The sequence below is a fragment of the Euprymna scolopes genome, chromosome 22 (genome assembly GCF_053919585.1).
Source record: "Euprymna scolopes isolate OS-2025 chromosome 22, ASM5391958v1, whole genome shotgun sequence".
NCBI lineage: Eukaryota > Metazoa > Mollusca > Cephalopoda > Sepiida > Sepiolidae > Euprymna > Euprymna scolopes.
Window position 1 is genome coordinate 105406747 of NC_136503.1, and position 24647 is coordinate 105431393.

The window sequence follows — 24647 nt, forward strand, 5'->3', positions numbered from 1 at the left end:
GATTCAATGAAATTAAAAAAAACCTTTATTCAAATAAAGGATTTTTTATTATTCCAAGTAAGACAAAGAATACTTTAGAAATTTTATCTCCTTATCCTATAGGTTTCGATGCCTATCATCTCTTCAGAGGAGAAAATATTAGCAAATAGATATAACGATATTCACCCTATTTGCTAAAGTCAGTTAGACATGGAAAATCAAAAATTGATTAAATAGAAGTCACAAAACAGGGGAAATTGAAGAAAAGGATATAAAGGTTTAGTTCCAAATTGTACGGTAAAATCCAAGGTAACTGTCCTTCCATACCAGCTGATTGTTGGATAATTCTATTCGAGAGTGTATATATATATATATATATATATATATATATATATATATATATATATATATATATATATATATACTAGCAAAAGTACCCGTCGTTGACTGGGTTAAAAAACAGCCTACAGAAAATGGACTCTGACTTATGAAAGTATGATAGGTTATGAAAAGGAAGGGTTGTAAAGAGATAGCTTCGAATTTGAGGGTATCAAAACCAAAGCAAAATATGATGAAAGTAAAAATAAAATAGATAAACCCCATAATTTATTATACCATACCTGTTCACACTGAAACACTTATCACAATATTCTGTGGATCTATATTAAAAAACCTTGTTAAACTTTGTGACATATTTCCATTCTATGGAGGTCAGGCGTGAACGAACACCCCATAATTTTATTATACCATATTTCTTCAAACTGAAACATAATTATCAAAGTATACATACGCAGATAGGTATGAAAAGTCTTTATTAAAGTTTGTGCCTATTTCAATTCTATGGAGGCCAGGCGCGAACGCAGACCCCACAATTTTATTATACCATCCCTATTTAAGTTAAAACATACTTATCAAAGTATTATTATGTACATCTATATCAAAAACACTTGTAAACGTTTTTTTTTTTAATTTTTTAATTTTTTATTTCCATACTTTGTGGACAAGGCGCGTACACAGACCCCACAATTATAATGAATCATAATTATGCCAGATCAAACATACCGATTCTTGTGTCTCGATACATCTTCTATCATTGGATGTAATCAGTTTTCTATAATAGTCAACCATGTACATAGTACATATATAAAATAAGAATTACAGTTAAGTTTACCAAAATGATCGAAGATGGTAAAACTAAAGTAAATTATGAATATTAAAGAATTAATATTTATAAAGTAATCTCAACCAGATGTAAAAGCTCGATAAAACCAAATAAGAGATAGAGCTTATAATAAGAACAAGTAGTTAATAAAACATGTTTAAAACCACTTTGAAAAAGTGTTAAAAACATATTTAATTTTAAAAAGGAAACACTAAATAAATGGATAGTCCTTAATCCACGGAGTTTCGAAGAAATACTTTCCTTCTCATCAGAGGGTAGGATTTAGCAAAATGTAGGATCGGATTTTGCTTGCAAAAGTATTAAATGAAACTACAAGTAAGTAATAGATCTTACTTGATAACAAAAAGTGAAGCAAAAGGAATAGGGTGAATAAAAAAGTAATTTCACTTTTTTTTTTCTTTTTCTTTTACTTCAGTCGAAGTTCTCAGAAATCAAGGGGCCCACGACCTGGGGCTAACACTTGAAGTCTATATGAGATACATAGATATTCGAATGTTCCATTTAAGTTCTTTATCTCTCAAGCACTGAGTTAGTAAAGAAATTTAGAACATAATTTTCCTCTCCCAATTGACCATTTTCATACATTGTGGTATATCTTTCATTTTGGTATCTTGGTTTACTGGATTCCAGGATAAGAATTTATCTAGTCTGGTGGAGTATCCAGCTTCGTGCTATTACTTGAGGTAACATCACTTGGAGACGGTGCACCATTCCTCGTAAAAGCTAATATGGGTTAGCCATAGTGAGGAGATCTTATTTGGGCAGCGAATACTATGTGATTTGAATATTTGGTCAGGGTTTACTTCTATGGAAAAAGTATCCTCATGCCAGATTGTTCTGACAAGCCCCTGTATAGAGAGACCTTAGACACTCGAGGATAATGTCTAGTAGGCATTCAAGTTCTCTCCAGTAGGCATTCAAGTTCTCCCCGATTTCACGTGAATGGATAGTCTGGTGAAGGGTAAAATTTCCAATGACGGTAAAATCCAAAGATGCAGAATCCAAGAAAGTTAGTTAAATTTCCATTCGCATAAGTAAAATCCAAGGGACTCGCGTAATTTCATTCATTTAGCATTTTTGTCGTAAGTAAGGCGGATACTCTTTAATGATTTCTATTAGAAAATTTGTTTTAAGTTCAGTCAATATATCTTTGGGAATGCTGCTATATCCTGTCTCCGAATGGTTGAATGTCAATAATTATTGTATTTCAATAAAATGAACATCGTTTCTGAAACGCTCGTACACTCGAGGTTGATTTTGTTTGTTTTTTTTCCTTTTGAAACTGATTTTTAATTCACAATTATGAATCGCTTTACTCAATATTAATTTATGTGTGTGTGTGTGTGTGTGTGTGTGTGTGTGTGTGTGTGTGTGTGTATTGGAATGATTAATCGGAATCGGAAATCGAAAAAATTAAAACTTTTAGGAGTATCAGAATCGAAAAAATTAGTACCTATTTTCCGATGCCAAAAACGATTCTTTTGTCTTTTTTGTTTTTTTTAATTTTTTTTTAATAGTACTTTCAAGTTAAATTTAATTTTTGTTTATTAAATTGTTAGGTAAAAGTACAGAATAGTTACAAAACACCCTCCCAATGTTAAGAATGGTTTTCTAAATAATGTTATTATTTCAGCGCGGTAGCATAGATGCACAAGAACCAAAAATTCCGATCATTTTGTCATTCTTTTAATATACTGCTGGGGATTAATTGTTTCGGTAATTATTTTCTATTTTTAGGCATGAAAAAGCTGGACAAAGAAAACCAAAACAGGTATATGATGTTTGTATACTTTTTGAGATGCGAATTAATAATTATTTTTCTGTTATTTGGATGTTATTGATGAATGGTGAAATCTATTTCTTTTTTGGTCCACCGACTTAGTCGGATTTTGACTTTAGAATTCACCGTTCATCCGTTCGTCCATTCGTTCCCAAAATTCTCAATAACTACTCATTACATTTTTCTGAAATTTTGCATGAAGTTACAACTACCCAAGGGAGGAAATGTAATGTTACAATAGTTTGGAGTTATAATGAGGTAGTTATTTAATTGCCGCCCACATCGGCAATATTTGGCACAAGGCCGGAAAGTGGGAACCCTGCAGATTCCCCTAAAGGGGGGGCACTCCTGCAATTTAAAAAATTGCCTGAGTAACCCTGTCGACATTCCCCAGTCAGGGCGCCTCAGGCAGCAAGCAATAAACTTGCCCCACCGGAAAGCCCGGTGGCAAGGCCTGGGAGGGTGGACCTCCTAGGTATTACCCAGGCGGCGTACCTCAGTCCAACAGGTGCTGGGCCGGTTCCCAGCCCCTCACCTGTTGGGCTAAGTGTCAAGTGACGAATCCTTGACGTGTACTACCCTGTCTCCCTGCAGCCGAAGCCGCTAGGAGACACATCCCATCACAACAGTGTTATAATGATCTCACACAGTCGGACGATTCTATTTATGCTGCTAGGAACTGACGAATCCAATTAATTCACGTTCTGCTACCAACCAATCAGAAACCAAATTGCTCCATAAATATTAAACCTTTTCCGTAGCAATTTCACATGTTTTTTTCCGTCTCGACACGATAAGAATATTTTGCTCTGTGGAACTGTCTACTGCAAACAAGTCACCTCTCAGGACTTGTGTGTAACAGCGAACCATCAGAAACTGTTCTGTCTACTGCAAACCAGTCACCTCTCAAAACTTGTTTAGAACAACGAACCATCTGAAACTGTTCTGAAACTAAACATGGCTTACACTTCTAGATGTAACATTCTCGGATTTTTGATAAAAATTCTGGTTGTGTCCCCAGGGGGTCAAAAGTGTTTAAAATGGCCTAAAATAGCACTTTTCGGACATAGAATCTTTTCCGACCATTAGATTTTGCTGAAAATTACCCAAAAGCAAGACCACATGGATATACATCTGGAAACGTAATATTTGACCCTGGGAAAATTCTGGTTATGTCTCCAGGGGCTCAGAAGGGTCAAAATGGCCAAAAAATAACACTTTCTGGGCGATAGAATCTTTTGCGACCATTAGATTTTGCTGAAAATTACCCAAAAGCAAGATCATATGGATATATTAAGGCAAAACCATGACAAAGGCAACCATATAGTTTTTGGTTTGTTTTTTAATAAATCCGGGTTCATTCCGTTTTTTTTTATATTAGGTTTGTATATTTTTGAGATGAGGATTGATAATTATTTTTTGTATTAGTTGGATTGTGTGGACTATTGTTCTCACCAATAACATTCGTTGTGAATGCACCTGAAGACGGTCGGAGGTTACATCGGCCGAAACGTTGTGGAAAAGAAACAACCAAGATGAGAACAATCGTCCGTTAAATCCGAATAATACAAAACATAAGGTATTAGTATCTTTTATTTTAATTTTTATTTTTTTCTTCTTTTTTTTAGATAAGGATTGAAAATTTATATTATTTGGACTACTGTTCTCATCTTGTGTGTTTTATTTGCATACTGTTTCAGCCAATATAACCTCTGATCTTATTCAGGTGTATTTTGTCGAATTCAGGAATGTTTCCGTTGAAGTCCGGGAAGTGCAAAATATTTCGAGTGGACCTCTTTATTTAATCAAGGGTAGCATGCTCTCGTTCCGTCAGCTATGACTGGATAGAAGTCCTAAGTAATTCACTATTGTATTCTGAATTTTGCCTGCACTAAGAACTGAACCTCCAACCTCAAAAAAAAAAATGTGACTTAGAGCTGAATTCTGCTTAGTACTTCATCCGTTGCATCATGGATCTTTGTATCTTTTTATCAGTTTTTGTATCCTATATTATGACTAGGGCTAGGACAACAGCATATTCTTTTCATTGTTTTGACTCGAGTGTGTATCTGTTGATATCTTATATGCTTTGATATAAAGTAATGTGGTTCTCGGTTGATTAACTGCGTCGGATATATACTCGAGAGTCAAAACAATGATAAGAATATTCTGTTGTTATAGCCCTAGTAATAAAATAGTTTATCATTGTGGTTTAAAACAGTACATCAGCCATTAAAGTGGCGAAAAGGGAGATAAGTATGTCCCTTGTATTCGCAATCTTCAAGGTGTTCACATCTAGGGAAAATGCGATTTTCTCTCAGTTTTTACTTATCTAATATTCTTCTTCCATGTAACATGTGTATCTGTTGATATCTTATATGCTTTTATATCGAGTGATGTGATTAACTGTGTCTAACTGTATCGGATATATACTCGAGAGTCAAAACAATTAAAAGAATACGCTGTTGTCATAGTACTAATTATGACTAGGTGTTGTATTTAATAATAAAATTCTTTTCAAATTAAAATTAATCTACAAAGCAATCGCAAAACAAAACATTTTTTGATTTATTTATTGCGGACTATTATTCTCATCTTTCTTAAATGTTGTTTCACGATGTTTCGGCCAACTATTCCTCTGGCCTTCGTCAGGTAGTAACCGCGATGGGATAGGAACCCTGAACCTCCTAACTGCATCCTTAGCAATTACTGCCTTGCATAGTTGTTGTCGTCTCACCATGTTTTGGTCAAGTAAGCCTCTGGCCGTCGCGGTTACCATCTGATGAAGACCAGAGGAATAATTGGCCAAAACGTCATGAAACAACAGCTAAAAAAGATGAGGATAATAGTCCGTAATAAATAAATTAATAAATAATAATCATCTCAATAATGAATTCCAATTAAATAAAATCGAAAACATTTTTTTATATATGCAAACCAACAATGGCTGACATAGCATAACAATGGCTAACAATGGCTGACATAGCATAAAACTTAATAACAACACCGTTCCATTTTCTTTGGTTTCTCATGATAAAATTTAAAATTCCATTTCTTTTTTTTGGGGGGGGGAGAAGGTAGGGGACTGTCATGCTTAAAGCTGAAATTTCATTTTCTTTGTTTAAAGCTGAAATTCTTTTTGTTTTTTCATCTGTCATGCTTAAGTTTGAAATTACATTTATTTTAGTCTCTCATACTCAAATCTGAAATTCTTTTTTTTTGGTCTCTAACGCTTAAGTCTAAAATTCAATTTGATTTGGTTTATCAGTTTTTTTTTTTTTGGTCTTTCATGTCTGTATCTGAAATCTCAGGCCTAAGTTTCCAATTGCATTAAAATAAAGTTGAAATTCCATTTTTTTTTTCTTTTTTATTTCTCATGTTTAAGTTTGAAATTTCATATTTTTTGGTCTATCATGCTGAAATTTTTTTTTTGGGGGGGGGAGGGTCTAGCATGCCGAAATTCTATTTTTAAAAAATTTTTTGCTTGTCATGCTAAAACTTGAAATTCGATTTCTCATACTTAAGTTTGAAATTCCATTTTGTTTTAGTCTATTATGCTGAAATTTTCTTTCTTTTTTTTTTTGTTTTTGTGTTCTCTCATGCTGAAATTCCATTTTTTTTTTGTTTTTGCCATGCTTTAGTTTGAAATTCTATTTTTTAGTCTGTCATGCATAAGTTTGAAATTCTTTTATCTTTAGTCTGTTATATCAGGCCTGAAATTTCATTTTAGTCTGTAATTCCGTTTTTTTTATGGTTTGTCATTTTTTTTGGTCTGTCAGGCTGAAATTCCATTTTTTTTATCTGACATGCTTAAGTCTGAAATTCTATTTTTGGTCTGCCATGCTTAAGTCTAAAATTCTTCTTTTTTTTGGGGGGGGGGTCTGCCATGCTTAAGTTTGAAATTCTTTTACTGTCATACTTAGGCCTGAAATTTCATTTTAGTCTGTAATTCCATTTTTTATGGTTTGTGATTTTCTTTGGTTTGTCAGGCGTAAGTCTTTAATTTAATTTTCTTTGCAATAAATACCTGCATTAAGATTATCTGTTCTTGTCTATGCAGGTTCGACAGATTTCTTGCTCAAATGAACAATTGATGCAGGAACAACTGCCAAAAACCAAATTTCATCTTCGACCCAAAAGGTAAGATCTGCTCGATCGTTCTCTAACAGCTGACGCAGGAGATTAGAATGAATCGTAAATGGCTTCAAAATCATCAGTGTGATTTCAAGTCCACCAAATTTGATGACATATTTTGCACCTTGAATTAAATTTTCTTTGATTTTTCATGCTTAAGCTTGAAATTCCGTTTTCTTTGATCTGTCATACTTGGGTCTGCAATTAGTCTGTAATTTCGTTTTTTATGGTTTGTCATTTTCTTTGGTCTGTCAGGCTTAAGTCTGAAATTTGATACATGCATGAAATAGCTGCATTAAAATTATCCATTCTTGTTTATTTCGGTTTGACAAATTTCTTGTGCAAAAGAACAAGGAATAGAATAAATGGTGAATGGTTTAAAAGCCATCAATTTCAAGTTCGCCAAATTTGATGATATATTTTGCACCCTATTAGAACAAAGAACATGAATCCATATTACTCTCCTAAGACTATACTACACTTATCCTAAGACTATACTACACATCCTAAGACTATGCTAAGACTATCCTTAGACTATGCTAAGACTATCCTCAGACTATCCTTAGACTATACTAAGATTATACTAAGACTATCCTAAGACTATACTAAAACTATCCTAAGACTATACTAAAACTATCCTAAGACTATGCTAAGACTATACTTAGACCATCCTTAGACTATACTAAGACTATCCTTAGACTATCCTAAGATTATACTAAGTCAATACTAAGACTATATTAAGATTATACTAAGACTATCCTAAGACTATACTAAAACTATCCTAAGACTATCCTAATTAAAACTATCCTAAGACTAAACTAAGATTAAACTAAAGAGCAAAATAGCCGCAGCATTTTATCATAATCAGCATCTTTGCTATAGTTACTTTTACTTTGACATCTATGCTGATGACACGACCATCTTTGGCAACACATTAAAGGCCGTAAATGATGATATTCTCTCTGATTCTCTCTCCTCTGATCTTGAGTGTGTGGTGCAGTGGGGAAAGAGGTGGCTGGTTACCTTTAATGCATCTAAGACCAAGCTCCTATCTCTACATCATAAATGCTCTGATCCCCATCTGGCATCAATTGAAATGGATGGCTCCCGTCTAGGGGAGGCCCCATGTTTTGATAAGTTTCTGGGTTTGACCTTTACTCCTGATCTTAAATGGAACACATACATCAAGTCTGTGGTCAAGGTCGCTGGGAAAATGGTGGGATCCTTCTATTGCTCTAGTAGATATCTCACTAATGATGCAATTCTCTATCTATATAAAAACAAGGTATGTCCAAGGATGGAGTACTGTTGCCACATCTGGCCAGGAGCTGCTAAAAAAAAGCCTATCCTGCCTTGACAGAGTACAAAATAGACTTCGTGGCTTGGTGGGGGATGCCCTTTTCTCTACTTTGCAATCTCTTTCCCACAGAAGAGATGTAGCGAGCCTGTCGTTGTTCTATCATTATTTCCATGGCAAGTGCTCGTCTGAGCTCCAATCTCTGGTCCCCCCTCACCAATCTTTTTAAAAAAACACCCGACTAGCTGAAACCACCGTCAATAATTTTCCCCACTCCTTATCTGTGCCTAAATCAAAACGTAGATTCCATGAACAAAGCTTCTTTCTTAGAACTGCACACCTGTGGAACGCTGTTCCGCTTCCCTGTTTGCCTCCCGACTTCAACCTGGATGTCTTCAAGTTCAACACTAACAAATTCCTGATGAACCGCCCCCCCTAAGTAATGACACCTTACCAATTCTCCAATACTATTGCTACACTATCCCTTTGATTACTGTACACACAATAACCCTTATCGCCGAGTGGCCATTGGGCCTTGATAAGTGGTGAACTCCATGTAAAAAAAAACAAAAAAACTATCTGTCAGATTCAAAAATGATTTTATGTTTCATAAACTGTTTGATCTTTTCTTTAACAGTTGATGCAGAGAATTAGAAAGCCATCAATGTGATTTCAAGTTCACCAAATTTGTTGACAAAAAAACTTGTATGATAAATATACTCACATATACACTCAACCAGCTTTATAGAATAAGTTAAGATAACAACAGGATAAAAAATTTACTATGAAATTTTATTATGCTATCAGTTCAAAAAGGGATTACAACATTTAGGGATAGAGAAACCTCTTTAAGTCATGGCATTTCGAAACCAAACGCTTCTCATCAGAAGAGGGGGAGTAAAGACACATATTATACAGAGAAGAAATTTTTTAAAAGATAATGTTGCCTTTATGGAAAGAGGATAAAAGGAAACTGTACTGAGATTAAAGCCGCTTCCAGGGCTGTCAGCATTTACTGTAAAAGAGTAATAAAGAGAGTTGTATGCTCAGTCCATTAAGTCCAAAGTAGCTGAACTGCAGCTTAGTTCCTACCAGTTTTGGCAAATAGCAAACAGGATCCTGAACAAAAGCGTGTACTATATCCTAACCATCATCAATGGACCTGAAGTAATCTCGTCAATATCAGACAAAGCCAAACTCTTTGCCAAGAACTTTGCAACTAATTCTACCCTATGTAACCAAGGCCGTCACCCTCCTCCCACACCGTATTTCCTCCTTTATCAGAAAACACGCTATGCCACATACAAATATCTGTGTGTGATGTTGTCAAGCTAATCAAAAACCTTGATTCAAGTAAAGCAACTGGCCCTGAGGGCATTCCAATTATAGTGTTGAAAAAAGCTTCAACCAGAACTAGCTCCCATACTTACAAAATCTGTTCAAGTGTTTTCATAAGGAGAATTGCTTCTCAACACCTTGGAAAAGCTCATCAGTATGCCCTGTATTTAAGAATTCAAGTGATCGGTCATCTCTCTCTCTCAATACAGTCTCCTATGCATCATGAGTAAGTTGCTGGAATCTGTGTTAAATAGAAAAGTAGTTAACCACCTCAGAAAAAATAACCTTCTTAGTGACATGCAATATGGTTTCCTTCTGCTAGATGTACAGCAGATGTGCTAACAGTTATATCTCATAGGATTAGTGGTCCTGGATATGACCTTAAACTATATTCGATGGTGAGGCCCTAGCTTGCAGGCTTTAGGGAGTGTGGAGCCACCCTTTAATTGTCATTGCTCCCAGGTCCACTCTGACCCGGAGTGGTAGTACCTGTTAGGATCCCAACTATGGGTTAAATAGAAACCGACTTGAAAAAAACAAACATATTCTATTAAAAAATTTTTCTTCAAAATCACTGGATTCGGCATTAAATAACCTGAAAAGCAAAAACAACCAACCAACCAACCAATCATAGCATTAGCGAATCTCTCGATGGAGGCTTCCTTTCTAGGGCAATTGCTCTTGACATATCAAAGGCCTTTGATAGGGTATGGTATAAAGGCCTACTTCACAAGATCTTCAGCTACAGTATAACTGGAAATGTTTTCTCAATTATTAAATCATTTCTCTCTGATAGATTCATAAGAGTAGTGGTTGATGGACAGAAATCAGAAGCTCATAGTTCCTCAGATGTCCATCCTGGGCCCAACTCTCTTCCAGATCTATATTAATGATCTTCCCAATCACATCCTAAGATCATTCATAGACATTTATGCTGACGACACTACCATCTATGGCAACATATCAAAGGCCGTAAATGACCAAATTCTCTCTGATTTTTTGTTTTTTTAATTTTTTACACAGGAATCACCACTTATCAAGGCTCGGAGGCCACTCGAGGATAAGGGTTAATGGATATACATAAGTCAATGCGATTATAGCGTAGTAAACATAAGTAGTGGGAATTTTGTAAATTGAATTACTTAGGGGGACGGTTCATCAAGAACTTGTTTACGTTGGACTTGAAGACAATCAAACTGTAATCAGCTGGAAAGCAGGCAATCAGAAGAGAGTTCCACAGGCGTCTCTTTCCTTTGATCTTGAGCATGTGGTACAATGGAGAAAGAGGTGGCTGGTTACTTTTAATGCATCTAAAACCAAGTTTCTATCTTTACATCATCAATGCTCTGATCCCCATCTGGCATCAATTTAAATGAATGGCTCTTGTCTTTAGGAGGCTCCATGTTTTGACAAGCTGGGCTTGACTTTTACTCCTGATCTGAAATGGAAAACGTACATAAATAAGTTGCCAAGGTCGCTGGAAAAAAGGTGGGATCTTTCTATCGATCCAGTAGATATCTCACTGCTGATGCAATTCTCTACCTATATAAGAGCCAAGTACGTCCAAGGATGGAGTACTGTTGCCACATCTGGGCAGGAGCTGATAGAAAGATCCTGCCTTGACAAAGTTCAAAATAGATTTCGCAGCCTAGTAGGGGATGCCTTTTTCTCTTCTCTGCAACTTTTTCTCACAGAAGAGACGTTGCGAGCCCGTCTCTGCTTTATCGTTATTTTCATGGAAAGGGTTCATCTGAGCTCCAATCTATGCCCCCCTCTCCAAACTTTCACGAAAAACACCCGTCTAGCTGAAACCACTATCAATAATTTTCCCCACTCTTTATCTGTGCCTAAACCTAAACATAGATTCCATAAACAAAGCTTCCTTCTTAGAACTGCACACCTGTGGAACTTTCTTCCATTTTCCTGCTTTCCAGCTGACTATAATTTGGTCATCTTCAAGTCCAACATAAACAAATTCTTGATGAGCCGTCCCTTAAGTAATCCAATTTACCAAATTTCCACTACTAACGATTACTATGGTATTGCCCCATATACACTCATTAACCCTTATCCTCGAGTGGCCTCCGAACCTTGATAAGTGGTGACTCCTATGTAAAACAAAAAAAATTAAAAATAAAAAGCTATAAATGGTTATAGTAGCATGGGTTGCTTCTTATTGATTTATGCCGGGAGTTTTTTTTTTTTTTTTTTTTATAAGATTTTAATTCCGGATCGACCCCGGACAAGTCCAATTGCCAAATTTCATTTGATTCAAAAACTGGATAACTTTCGGATTACAATCTGATTGTTATCCGATGTAATCTACAGTGATCTTATTCAAAGATAGAATTTTGATTGATCCTGTGTGACGTCACAACCAAAACGAAAACAGCTGTCCACACAAGATTTGCAGTGATCCGATGAACCGAAATATCTTGATGAAGTAGAAGCATTACAGTACAGTACAAAATATGATAGATCTCCAAAAATAAAAGCAAAACCATACAAAAATTAAATTATGCAACTGGTAAAACCGAACAGGAAAACCATGTAAAAGAAAAAAAAAAAAATTTAACTTAAGGAGTTGGAGCTGGATTAAAAATTCCAACTCCAACTTCAACTCCTAGTACTCTTAGAAATCCAACTCCGACTCCAGCTGAAACCTCTGATTCAGCAACCCTGGTATTAACCCCTCTACCCTGGGACTAGTTTGTGCCATTTCACCGCCTACGTTAATGCTTTTGTTACATGATGTATTCGCGAGACTTGTCACATCCCAGAGGAATCTTTAGCAGACATTTGAAATAAAGTTTTTTTTTAAATATTGTCCCCCCCCACACACACACAATATAAACAAAATTTGTGTAAAATTATTAAAGGATTTTTTTGCTCGGTTAATGTCGGTGCGTTACTTACAGGAAAACGGTTAATTAAACTGCAGAAGCACCTGTTAAAAAATATACAAGTTCTATAATTGAATACCTTCCTCCAAAAAAAACAAAAAAAAAACGAAAAACAAAAATATATTTTTGTAAACCGCTCGTCAAAACTTTAGATCAATTAAAAAGCATTAAAGCTATGCAACAACTTAAACTTTCTTATTTCAAATATCTGCTAAAGATTCTTCCATGATGTGACAAGTCACTTTACTACGTGTGTGTACGCATCATGTAAGAAAAGGGTAAACGCATTCTGTGAAATCGCGCAAAATAGTCCCAGAATCCAAGGGTTGATACCATGCAAAGGGTAAATTTGTGACGGGTTTAAATGCCAGATTTGTTTTCAGCGGCCTCGATAACCCTTAAAAACACAAACTAGAATGGTTGGCGTTGTGTTAATAAAATAAAAATTTACTACATATGTCCCAATACAATAATTACGTCAGTTTCAATAGCCAATCAAATGTCATTCTTACAGATGGTGTACCGCCAAATATGTCCCAGTATTTTCCTCATATTTTGGTTTATCTAAACTGCAAGAAGGTAATTTTTGGAATATGACATCTTCGTTCTGTAACCAGTACGTGTATCATACAGACTTTTCTGTATTTTTTTTTTTTTACTTTGCCGCCTTAAGTACTAATCTGAATAAGCACTAAAGATTATACAATGTTACTCGGTTTGGTATTACTACAGTTTATCGCCGAAAATGGAGACGTCATTTTTTTCGTGCACCTGTCGTCAGAATCAGAGGGAGAAATCAGTATTTTAAACTATGACCAAAGCATGAAATAAATGACAAAAACGGCAGATTTTGTGTACAAATAGCCTCGAACCCTGTTATAAAAAAAAAGGGGACATGTTGGGTCGACACCGGTATATAACGTCTAATGTAAACAGAAGTTTGTTTACGTAAAAATTATTTTAGATTAACCACGTTGTATAACAAAGAAATAATGAAAGATGAAGTGTAGCAGCCGACACCCGCTACATCACAGGCAGGAGCTACTCTAGGGTTATAATCAGGATTCGGTTCTGGGGTTCGGGAAGGAGTGAGTCACTCTCTCGACAACAGCACGTTTCTGCCCTCTTCTTTTCCAATCGACCACACCTGGCCTCTCACCACCAATGTCACACCGCATAATCCGAACGTCAGCAATACAAAATTCTTTTCAAGAGAAGATGTTCACAACTCTTTTCTCTCTGCTGCCCCGGGGAATTTTTCTCTGCTTTTATATCTAGAAAAAAAAAAGGAAGAGACAGGAAAAAAATAATAGCTTCTCCCATCATGCTCTGCCTTCCCAAGATGCCCTTCGCGTATACAAATGCGCTGACCATCCTTTCCTTCTTCTTTCCCAAAGAGCCATGCAGATACGCTCGGTATGTTTCTTTTTTTTTTTCTTCTTTTCTAACCATATACCTTCCTAGCTTGTCCAATCACAAGCCAGCTCTCTATAACGTGATAGAGTATATAAAAGGCGAAATCAGTAACCATTAATTGTCTTTCTTGCTGCTAAGTCCAGCAGTACACATAACTGGGGGGGGGCGCTTTTGCCCCCCCCCCCGGCCAAACGTGAGCACTACAAGCTAACTAAGGCTCTCTTCCAACTATCATTTGTTTCCGCGTGCTGTACCCACACGAACTTTATCATTCTACAGGATTACCCAAACGAACATTCTTTGTCATGCTAAAGAACGTACAACTCACACTCACGCACGACAACACGTCAGCACACTGAAGACTTTGCCCTTTTTTTCTCTTTTAATCGGTTTCATTTGCCCCAGCGACTACTAGCTATAAACACGTGTGGACTGAACTGTTCTCTTCCTCAACCAGCCAGCATGATATTAATTCTATCTTCACACAAGAACACTTCAACATATCAACCCCATTCTCTCTTGTACTCTTCTACCAACGCTACTAACGAAAATAACAAATAAAGTTTGTTTATTAATATAGAATGAAACCCCAATGCTCGTTCCGTTATTTCTATAGTGTCGTCTACTAAAAGTACGGTTAGAGGAACATCGAAATTCTTTAATATGTGGAGAGATTGAAAAATCGGGTATAGCTGACCATATCTAGCAAATTTTCAATAATTTTGTAACTACGTCAGGCAGGAGCTACTTCTCATGACTTCAAGATTTGAAATCCATTTCTCCCTGGCTTGTCCAATCACAAGCGAGCTCTCTATCAAGTGACAGAGTATATTAAAGGCGAAATCACAAACCTTTAATCCTTTTTCTCGTTGCTTCGCCCAGAAGCACACATCACGGCCGAACGTGAGTACTACGAGCTAACTATGGCTCTCTTCCAACTACCTTTTATTTCCACGTGCTGTACCAACACGAACTTTATCATTCTACAGGACTACCCAAACGAACATTCTTTGTCATGCTAAAGAACATAAAACTCACACTCGCGCACGACAGCACGTCAACACACTGAAGACTTTGCCCTTTTTTTCTCTTTTAATTGGTTTCATTTGCCCCAGCGACTACTAGCTATAAACATGTGTGGACTGAACTATTCTCTTCTTCAACAAGCTGGCAATATATTAATTCTATTTTCACACAAGAACACTTCAACCTACTAACCCATTTCTCTCTTGCATCCTTCTATTAACGCTACTAACGAAAATGACAAATAAAGTTTGTTTATTAATATAGAATGCAACCCCATTGCATTGTCCGTTATCCTATAGAAGTTTTAAAATGATTAAATGTGTTTTATGTTATGATTTAAAAATTTTGTTTTATAATTTAAAAATTTTATTTTATAATTTAAAATATTAAATAATGAAAGATGAAGTTTAAAATTTCATCTTGCATTATTTATTTATTTTTTGATTTGTGGTTAATTTAAATTAAATTTTAATCATAGGATTACATTTTCAATAATCACGTAAATATAAACAAACTTTTGTTTACATTAAGCGCTGTATACCGGTGTCAACCCAACGTGTCCCTTTTTCTGATAACAGGGTTTGAGGCTATTTGCACAACTAAACAGCAAATCTGCTAACTAGGTAATGATTACTTTCGGAAAGAACACGATAAGTTTGGAAAAATGAGTTAAAAATAAAAAAACTATACATAATACTGTTAAAAACCCACCGAATATATGCCAGCCTATGTCACAATAACTTATATTGAGCGAGTTTCTAACAGTATTTTGTATATTTTTTATTTTTAACTCATTTTCCCAAACTTACCGTGTTCAACAGAGAGTCCGGCGCCATTTTAAATTTTCTATTACATCGGTAAACGCTGTATGTTTTTCAAGCTGAATAAATATGTTACATTAAATAAAAACATTAAAAAAATTATCCAGTTAGGTAGAAAAGTAACTTATCTTGCCTTTGATAACATTTATTTGTTATATATTTGTTTTTTGACATCTTTTTCGAATCTATGTGTATAGTAATACAAACCCCTTTTAATTTCTAGAATAAAACAGAAACCTACTCGACGAGAACACGACTGTTTTTGTTTTAATAATTATTTTTTTATTCAAATATAAAAATAAAAATTTCAAGTTGGCTTGAACCTTGCAATTTTCGGATTATTTTCTTGTTTTTTTTTTTTTTTGCTTTTGTTTTGTTTTTTTGTTTTTTTTTGCCGGTTCTAACAAACAAGCAAAATGAAAACAAAAACAATTTTAGTGCATATACACTTATGCTACCATGATTAAATTTTTTTTTTTAATGGTTTAATGCCTCCCCCAAGGTTTGAAGTGTTTCTAATGTTTTTGTATGTTTGAAACTTGTGCCCATACCCCCCTCGCACTGTTAAATCCGATAAAAAATAAAAATAACAAAATAATCCGAAAATCGCAAAGTTCAAGCCAAATTGAAATTTTTATCCAAAGAAAAATAACACGGCCAAACAAAAAAATATCCACCCAAAAAAAAGAAAAAAAAGTCACGCCCCCCCCCCAAATATCCATTAAAAAAAGACAAAAGAAAACATAATAACAAAATAATCTGAAAAGCGCAAAGTTCAAGCCAAAATAAAAAGAAACAAAGTTACACACGCCAAAATTGTTTTCCTTTTCGGAATAATGAACGCTCCCTCGAATGAACGGCATACAACATCGGAGCTGTCGTATTTCGCTGTAGGGGCCTCAGTCCTAGGGCCTCACTCGTGTATGTCCGCCCCCTTGGGTAGAAAAAAAAAAAAATTAAATCTCGAAATAATGCTTTCGAAAAATTTAACTAATTCGTATTCAAATGAAAAAAAAAAAGAAGAAAAAAAAATAATAAATCTCGAAATAATGCTTTCGAAAATGTAACTAATTCGTATTCAAATGAAAAAAAAAGAAGAAAATAAAAATAAATACAAAATTAAATCTCGAAATAATGCTTTCGAAAAATTTAACTAATTCGTATTCAAATGAAAAAAAAAAAAAAAAAAAAGAAGAAAATAAAAATAAATACAAAATTGGCTCATAAATTCCGTTAGGTTAAAAACCGGGTTTGTCTGCTCGACTTCTTTAGTAAACGCCGTTTTGTTAAGGAACAACAATAGCAAATAAAAGAAGAAAGAACAAAGCCCAAAAACCTTTAACAGCTTGAAACGATTATGTCAGTTTAACGACGGACCAAAGCACCCCGAGTTTGAATGACTTTTATTAGGCAAGCCCTTTTATTTTACCTGGCAATTGATAAAAGCCGGCTTCCTATTCTAAGACGAAACAAGTCTCGGCTTGAATCACCGGGCCTTCCTTCTCTGACAACAAAGAGAAATAATAAACTAATACATAAAATCCGTTGCCAAGGCCGCTGGAAAAATGGTGGGATCCTTTTATCGATCCACTAGATATCTCACTGCTGATGCAATTCTCTATCTTGTAGGGGAAAAGAAGTTGAAGCGAAATTAAATCTCTTTGTCCCAAACAAAATAAGAAAAAAGAAAAAGGAATAAAACAAAATGGCACCTCCTTCTGGTTTAAAAGGAACCGCATTTATTTTTTAGCAAAAACAAGATGAATAAGCAAAGGTCCGATAGGTGAAAGTTCTTGCGAAGTCATTATGATTAGAATGTTAGATGAAAGTCCTTCATTGAATTGATAAGATTAGAAGGTAAAATTGAGATGGTCGGACTGACTTCCTCATCTTGGTTGTTATTGTCACAACGTTTCGGCCGTTTTGCCCTCCGGCCTTCGTCAGGTGTTTTGTATCAAACTGGGGAACCGTTTGTTAGGAGTCTCGAACCCAACCCTTTATTATTATTACAGGGGTACCGTGTTCGGACTCCAGCTAGGCTTTGGGACATAGTTGCTGATTCTCTGTTTTTGAATGTTACTTTTTTCACTGCCTTTGTTCAGGATTGAACTCAGCACTTTTGGGTAACTGTAAACTTTGATACAACGTCTAGGACCACTCAGCCATATGTCACAATTCTTAGTTGGTTTTTGTTAATGTTAAACCTACGTTGCTATTCAAGGTTTTCTCTCTCTATCAGAGGTGTCCAAATTGCATTCAGCTCTATGCTTTGGTTTGCTCAGTAGGTTGTTATGTCCGAGCATGTCAGCTGTTTCTTTAAGTTTTCTCACTTTCCAGTGGGTCTCTCTGTTTATTATTTTTACTTCATTCCATAGGGGGCGATGGTCCCCCCTCTCCATCCAGACATGGTTGGCTATACCCGATTTTTCCGTCTCCCCTTTAGTTACCGCTTTTCGGTGTTCTTCCACCCTTACTTTAAGGGGGCGGCATATTTCACCCTTGTAAACCTTTCAATGAAAACACCTCATCTCAAAAATACAGACAATTACTAGAAGGTAAAAGTCTTGTGTGAAAATAATGTCCTTATTTTAAGGTTGGTGTTTTAACTGGCGAAGTTCGCCTTATTCAAAAGTCCCACGAGGAAAGTAATTCATGAGAAAAGCAATTCGTTGTTATTAATTAGAAAATGTGCGGAATGGGTACGTGTGTACATAAGTGTGATTTTTGAGTGCCCGCGTGGCGTGTGTAGTTATGATTTTGACGGCTTTGACAGCGACAAGGTTATGAAAACGAGAAGCATGTTCTCGTGTGACGTCGAAGCGAGAAGAAGGGGAAAAGAAGGAAAGAAAGAATGTTTGATGCGTTTTTATACTTTTTGGACCAGCTCCAAAACAAGATTGCTACTGCTGATATTTTGGTTTTTGGAAAAGCGTTAAAAAGACAATCTTCTAAATTTTCTCATTGGTCGCTTGTGTCACGTGATACTGACGTCAACTACGTCCGTCAGAAATCTATTCATTTTACTTTTGTTGTTGTGAGAAAAAGTGTGTGGGCGTATTTGAAATTGTGCCGTTACTAGAAGAACTTATTTTTGTGCAAAATGTGCGGGAAAATTGAAATGAATAAATGTTCGTTTATTTGCGCGCGCGTGAGTGAGTGACGGCACAATCTATATAAGAGCCAGGTACGTCCAAGGATGGAGTACTGTTGCCACATATGGGCAGGAGCTGCTAAAAGGGACTTTTCCTGCCTTGATAGAGTTCAAAATAGACTTTGTAGACTCGTAAGGGATGTCCTTTTCCCTTCCCTGCAACCTCTTTCTCACAGAAGAGATGTTGCGAGTTTGTCTCTGCTTTATCGTTATTTTCATGGCAAGTGCTCGACTGAGCTCCAATCTATGGTCTCTAATCGCCAAACTTTCACAAGAAACACTTGTCTAGCAGAAAATACTATCAATAATTCTCTCCACTCTTTATCCGTGCCTAAGCCTAAATGTAGATTCCATGAACAAAGCTTTTTTCTTAGAACTGCACGCCTATGGAATTGTCTTCCGTTTTCCCGCTTTCCAGCTGCCTATAATATGGTTGTCTTCAAGTCTAACGTAAACAAGTTTTTGATGAGTCGTTCCAATTAAGTTAACAAATTTACTGACTTTCCATTACTAACGATTACTATATTGTCCAATTGTCTGCTGTATACTCTTTAACACTTATCCGTGAATGGCCTCTTGGCCTTGATAAGTGGTGATGTCTATGTAAAAAACAAAAAACAAAAAAACTAGACTTCTTAGCCCATTAAAAATAGGCGAAAAGTCATAGCCCATTGACTTAGAATGAGTGCTTTACGACAAATTGATAGCTGACTATGGTTAAATTTGTGTCCATTTTGCATTAAATACTAATCCATATTAATCTCAACGGTGCATCAAATAGATACCATAATACTTAGTTCACTGCACCTTATCATAACAAAGGTTTATACGAAATCTCAGTCAGATCGGCTCAGTAGTTTCCGATAAAACTTCTAAAGTAAATGTGGTATTGTGGTAACGAATCTCTTAATCCCTATTAATCCTTAGCGCTGCAATCTACTCATATTTATTTATTTTTAACCGTAGTTTAATTTTAGTGAGGGGGCGAGTAGTGGGCTTTCACTGAGCAACGCCGGTTAACGGGTCCTGCTAGTAAATAATAATCCAATGATAGCAAATGAATGCTTTCCTAAAGGACGTTGGCTGTTACGATTTCATTGGCTTAGCGTTTATTTTTTCAGTTCCCCAGCGTTTTTCCAAAGAGATTCCATGCAATCCGTCGATGAGTCGTTGATCAAACAACTGCAAGAAAAATTCGAGGAAGTCAAAGAAGAGAAAGCGTTAACATTACACGAATCTTTGGAGCGGATGGAGAAGTAAGTTTATTCGATTTTATCTTCACTATTATGAATTATAACCTTCACCCATACTCCTCTTCTGTCTGCTCAATCACATATAGACTTCCAAATATTCAATCAACCATCTAATTAGGAATATAACTTAACCTCCATTTTACTACACTTTTTTAATTAATTTATTTATTTGTTTATATTTCATATTCATATTTTATATTTTCTATTCATATTTTATATTTTCTATTCATATTTTATATTTCCTATTTATATTTAATATTTTCTATTCATATTTTCTATTCATATTTTATATTTTATATTCATATTTTATATTTTCTATTCATATTTTCTATTTTCTATTCATATTTTATATTTCATATTCATATTTTATATTTCATATTCATATTTTATATTTTATATTCATATTTTATATTTTATATTCATATTTTATATTTTATATTCATCTCTATATAAATAAAATGAACTCATTTTTTCCCGTCTGATTTTGACATTAATAGGATTAAAAATCAAGATATTTCATGCAAATATAATATGCACAAACGGCAGAACAATATCTGAGGTGTGTTATAGGCTTATTATTTCTCAAATTCCTCGATAATCTTAGATTTCTATACTTTTTCTGCTGAGAAGTCACGGCCAAAATCGGTTAAGATCAATGGAAGTGGTAAAATATTTTCTCTCTAATAAATTCCTCCTCCCCCTGCCACCACTTAACACCGTTTGGGGATCGTTCACAAGGAACAGTTGAGAAGAGAACACCGGTTTGGCTTCGTAGTTCTTTCATGTGAAGTTATTTAAAATCACTAAACTAAGCTGCAGTGCTCTGTGGCGTAGTGGTTAGCGTGCTGGACAATTCACATTATATTTTCACGTTCGCGCCGACCTACCGTAGTCGTTTTTTTTTTTTTTTTTTTTTTTCCTGAACAACTGGAATGGACTTTTCTTGGTGGCTGAACTGTTAACGTTGCAGATGTTTTTTTTTTTGTTTTTTTTCACACTTTATTTTCCTACTTTTACTCATGACTCCGGGTTTGATCCTTCCTACTTACCTACCATAACATTTTTTTAAACTCCCCCCCCCCGTCCCGGAAACAAACACTCGGGCAACGCCGGGTAACCCCGCTAGTATTTTATATTTTCTATTCATATTTTATATTTTCTATTCATATTTTATATTTCCTATTCATATTTTCTATTTTCTATTTAATATTCATATTTTATATTTTATATTCATATTTTATATTTTATATTCATATTTTGTATTCATATTTTATATTTTATATTCATATTTCATATTCATATTTTATATTTCATATTCATATTTTATATTTTATATTCATATTTTATATTTCATATTCATATTTTATATTTTATATTTATATTTTATATTTATATTTAATATTTTCTATTCATATTTTATACTTCCTATTCATATTTTATACTTCCTATTCATATTTTATATTTCATATTCATATTTTATATTTTTCTATTCATATTTAATATTTTCTATTCATATTTTATATTTTATATTTATATTTTATACTTCCTATTCATATTTTATATTTCATATTAATATTTTATATTCATATTTTCTATTTTTCTATTCATATTTTATATTTCCTATTCATATTTTATATTTCATATTTATATTTAATGTTTTCTATTCATATTTTCTATTCATATTTTATATTTTATATTCGTATTTTATATTTTCTATTCATATTTTCTATTTTCTATTCATATTTTATATTTCATATTCATATTTTATATTTATATTTTATATTTCCTATTCATATTTTATATTTCCTATTCATATTTTATATTTTCTATTCATATTTTATATTTCATATTCATATTTTATATTTTCTATTCATATTTTATATTTCATATTCATATTTTATATTTTCTATTCATATTTTATATTTTATATTCATATTTTATATTTTATATTTATATTTAATATGTTCTATTCATATTTTATACTTCCTATTCATATTTTATATTTCATATTTCATATTCATATTTTATATTCATATTTAATATTTTCTATTCATATTTTATATTTTCTATTTATATTTTATACTTCCTATTCATATTTTATACTTCCTATTCATATTTTATATTTCATATTCATATTTTATATTTTTCTATTCATATTTTACATTTCCTATTTATATTTAATATTTTCTATTCATATTTTATATTTTCTATTCATATTTAATTTTTTCTATTCATATTTTATATTTTCTATTCATATTTTATATTTATATTTTATATTTTATATTCATATTTTATATTCATATTTTATATTCATATTTTATATTCATATTTTATATTCATATTTTATATTTTATATTCATATTTTATATTTCCTATTCATTCTTTTATATTTTCTATTTCTATTTTATATTTTATATTTCTATTTTCTATTCATATTTTCTATTCATTCTTTTATATTTAACGTCTTTATTTATTTTGTTATTTTTTTACTTATTTATTCATTTATTGATTTATTTATTTATCTATTGTTTTATTTAGTTAATTTAGATATTTAAGTTATTCACTTATTTAGTTCCCCCCCCCCACACATATATATTTAAAAACCTTTTATACATTCTTTTTTTACATCATACTTTTAATCTATTACTGTAGCCTTATCTTCCTTCCATTAATTTTATAAGCCCGCCTTTAATTAGGAGTAGGACGTATCTTAAAATCCACTGTATTTCTTCTGATAAGCTGTATCTTAAACACGACCTTAATATCATCCCAATGCCGCTACCATCTCCCACATCGTCTGCTGACCGATTTTCAATTTACTTCTGACCTGCATTCAATTGTCACCTTCTCTATTTCTATCCGTCTCCGAGACTGGAAATATATTTTATATTTTATATTCCACGTTTTAGATTCCATGTTTTGAATGAAATCGATTGGAATTTCCATTTTTTATTCTTTTTAAATACAGATCGAAAATTGTCGTAAATTGACTGGCAAAACAAATTTAACTATGTTAAAGAAACTTGATAGACTAATTAGAAGTGTAAGCCATTTTGAGTTTCAGAACAGTTTCAGATGGTTCGCTGTTACACACAAGTCCTGGGAGGTTGTAGGGGACTAGGATATATAAATACCCCAATCCCGTTACAAAAGAATAATGAAACGAATGGGAATTGAAGGAAACAAAGACTCAAGTAATGGATAAGATAAACGTCATTTATTTGCTGTTGAAAGAAATGAACATTTTAGTTATAACATGTCCGCGCGTATGTAACCAATGTCCATTGCAGGACTGGTGTTGTAGCAAGAATAGGAAATGTGTTTTCATCTCAAGTTCGGGTCACTATTGTTTGTTCGCGCGTGGGAAGAGAAATAAATGTTGTAGGAAAATTGAGAATGGTAGTCCCGCGTGTAGACAAAGAGTGGATATTAGAGTTGTCATCAGTTAGTAGTCAGCTACGCGAAGGTGTTCTTAGTGGCCAGTAGTAGATGGAGAGAGAAAGAGGGAGAATGTATACATACAGTCATTAGCTCGTTTCCCATACATAGTAGGAAGTGGGCGTGAGGTGCGCGTGCGCGCGCGCCAAAACGGCGGTGGCTTGTTCGCCCAACCTCTCTAGTTGAGAGTTGGTCCTAAAAAGAGGATTAGAAACAGCTTGTCTCCATGTTTTATACTCGCTTCTGGAGTGTCTTTTGCGCATGTGTATTTCCTTAGAAAGCAGAAGTGATGTCGTCCATGTGTGTGTTCGTGTTCGCGTGTGTGAGTACATGTGTATACGTAAGCGTGTGTGTATATATACGTGAATGTGAGTGTATGTACGCGAACGTGAATATGTGTACATGTGTGGACATGGGCGCGTATGTTTGTGTGCGCGTATGTATATGACAGCTTGAAATATGAATGTGTTTTGTGTGAGACTTGAAAAAGGCTCGTACAAGGTGACTTGTTTGTAGTAGACAGTTCCACAGAACAAAATACTCTTACCGTGTCGAAACCCGGGAAAAGAACATGTGAAATTGCTCCAGAAAAGGTTTTATATTTATGAAGCAATTCTGGTTTCTGATTGGTTGGTAGCAGAACGTGAATTAATTTGATTCGTCAGTTCTTAGCAGCATCGTTTATAAATAGAATTGTCCGACTGTGTGGGATCATACCCCATTATAAACCTTTTATGATGGGATGTGTCTCCTCGCAGCTTCGGCTGCAGGGAGACAGGGTAGTACATGTCAAGGATTCGTCACTTGACACTCAGCCCAACAGGTGAGGGGCCGGGAACCGGCCCAGCACCTGTTGGACTGAGGTACACCGCCTGGGTAATACCTAGGAGGTCCACCCTCCCAGGCCTTGCCACCGGGCTTTCCGGTG

At 34.4% G+C, this 24647-nt stretch overlaps 1 protein-coding gene across 1 annotated transcript in view; it reads left to right on the forward strand.

Moving 5' to 3' along the window:
- The window catches only part of LOC145243620 (uncharacterized), a 46060-nt gene that overhangs the window by 6142 nt on the left and 15271 nt on the right, over positions 1–24647 (forward strand). Inside the window, exons 3-5 of the mRNA XM_080106640.1 lie at positions 2900–2933; positions 7003–7082; positions 20150–20284. Of these exons, the coding sequence (XP_079962766.1) occupies positions 2900–2933; positions 7003–7082; positions 20150–20284 (249 nt within the window). The remainder of the gene's footprint in view (positions 1–2899; positions 2934–7002; positions 7083–20149; positions 20285–24647) is intronic.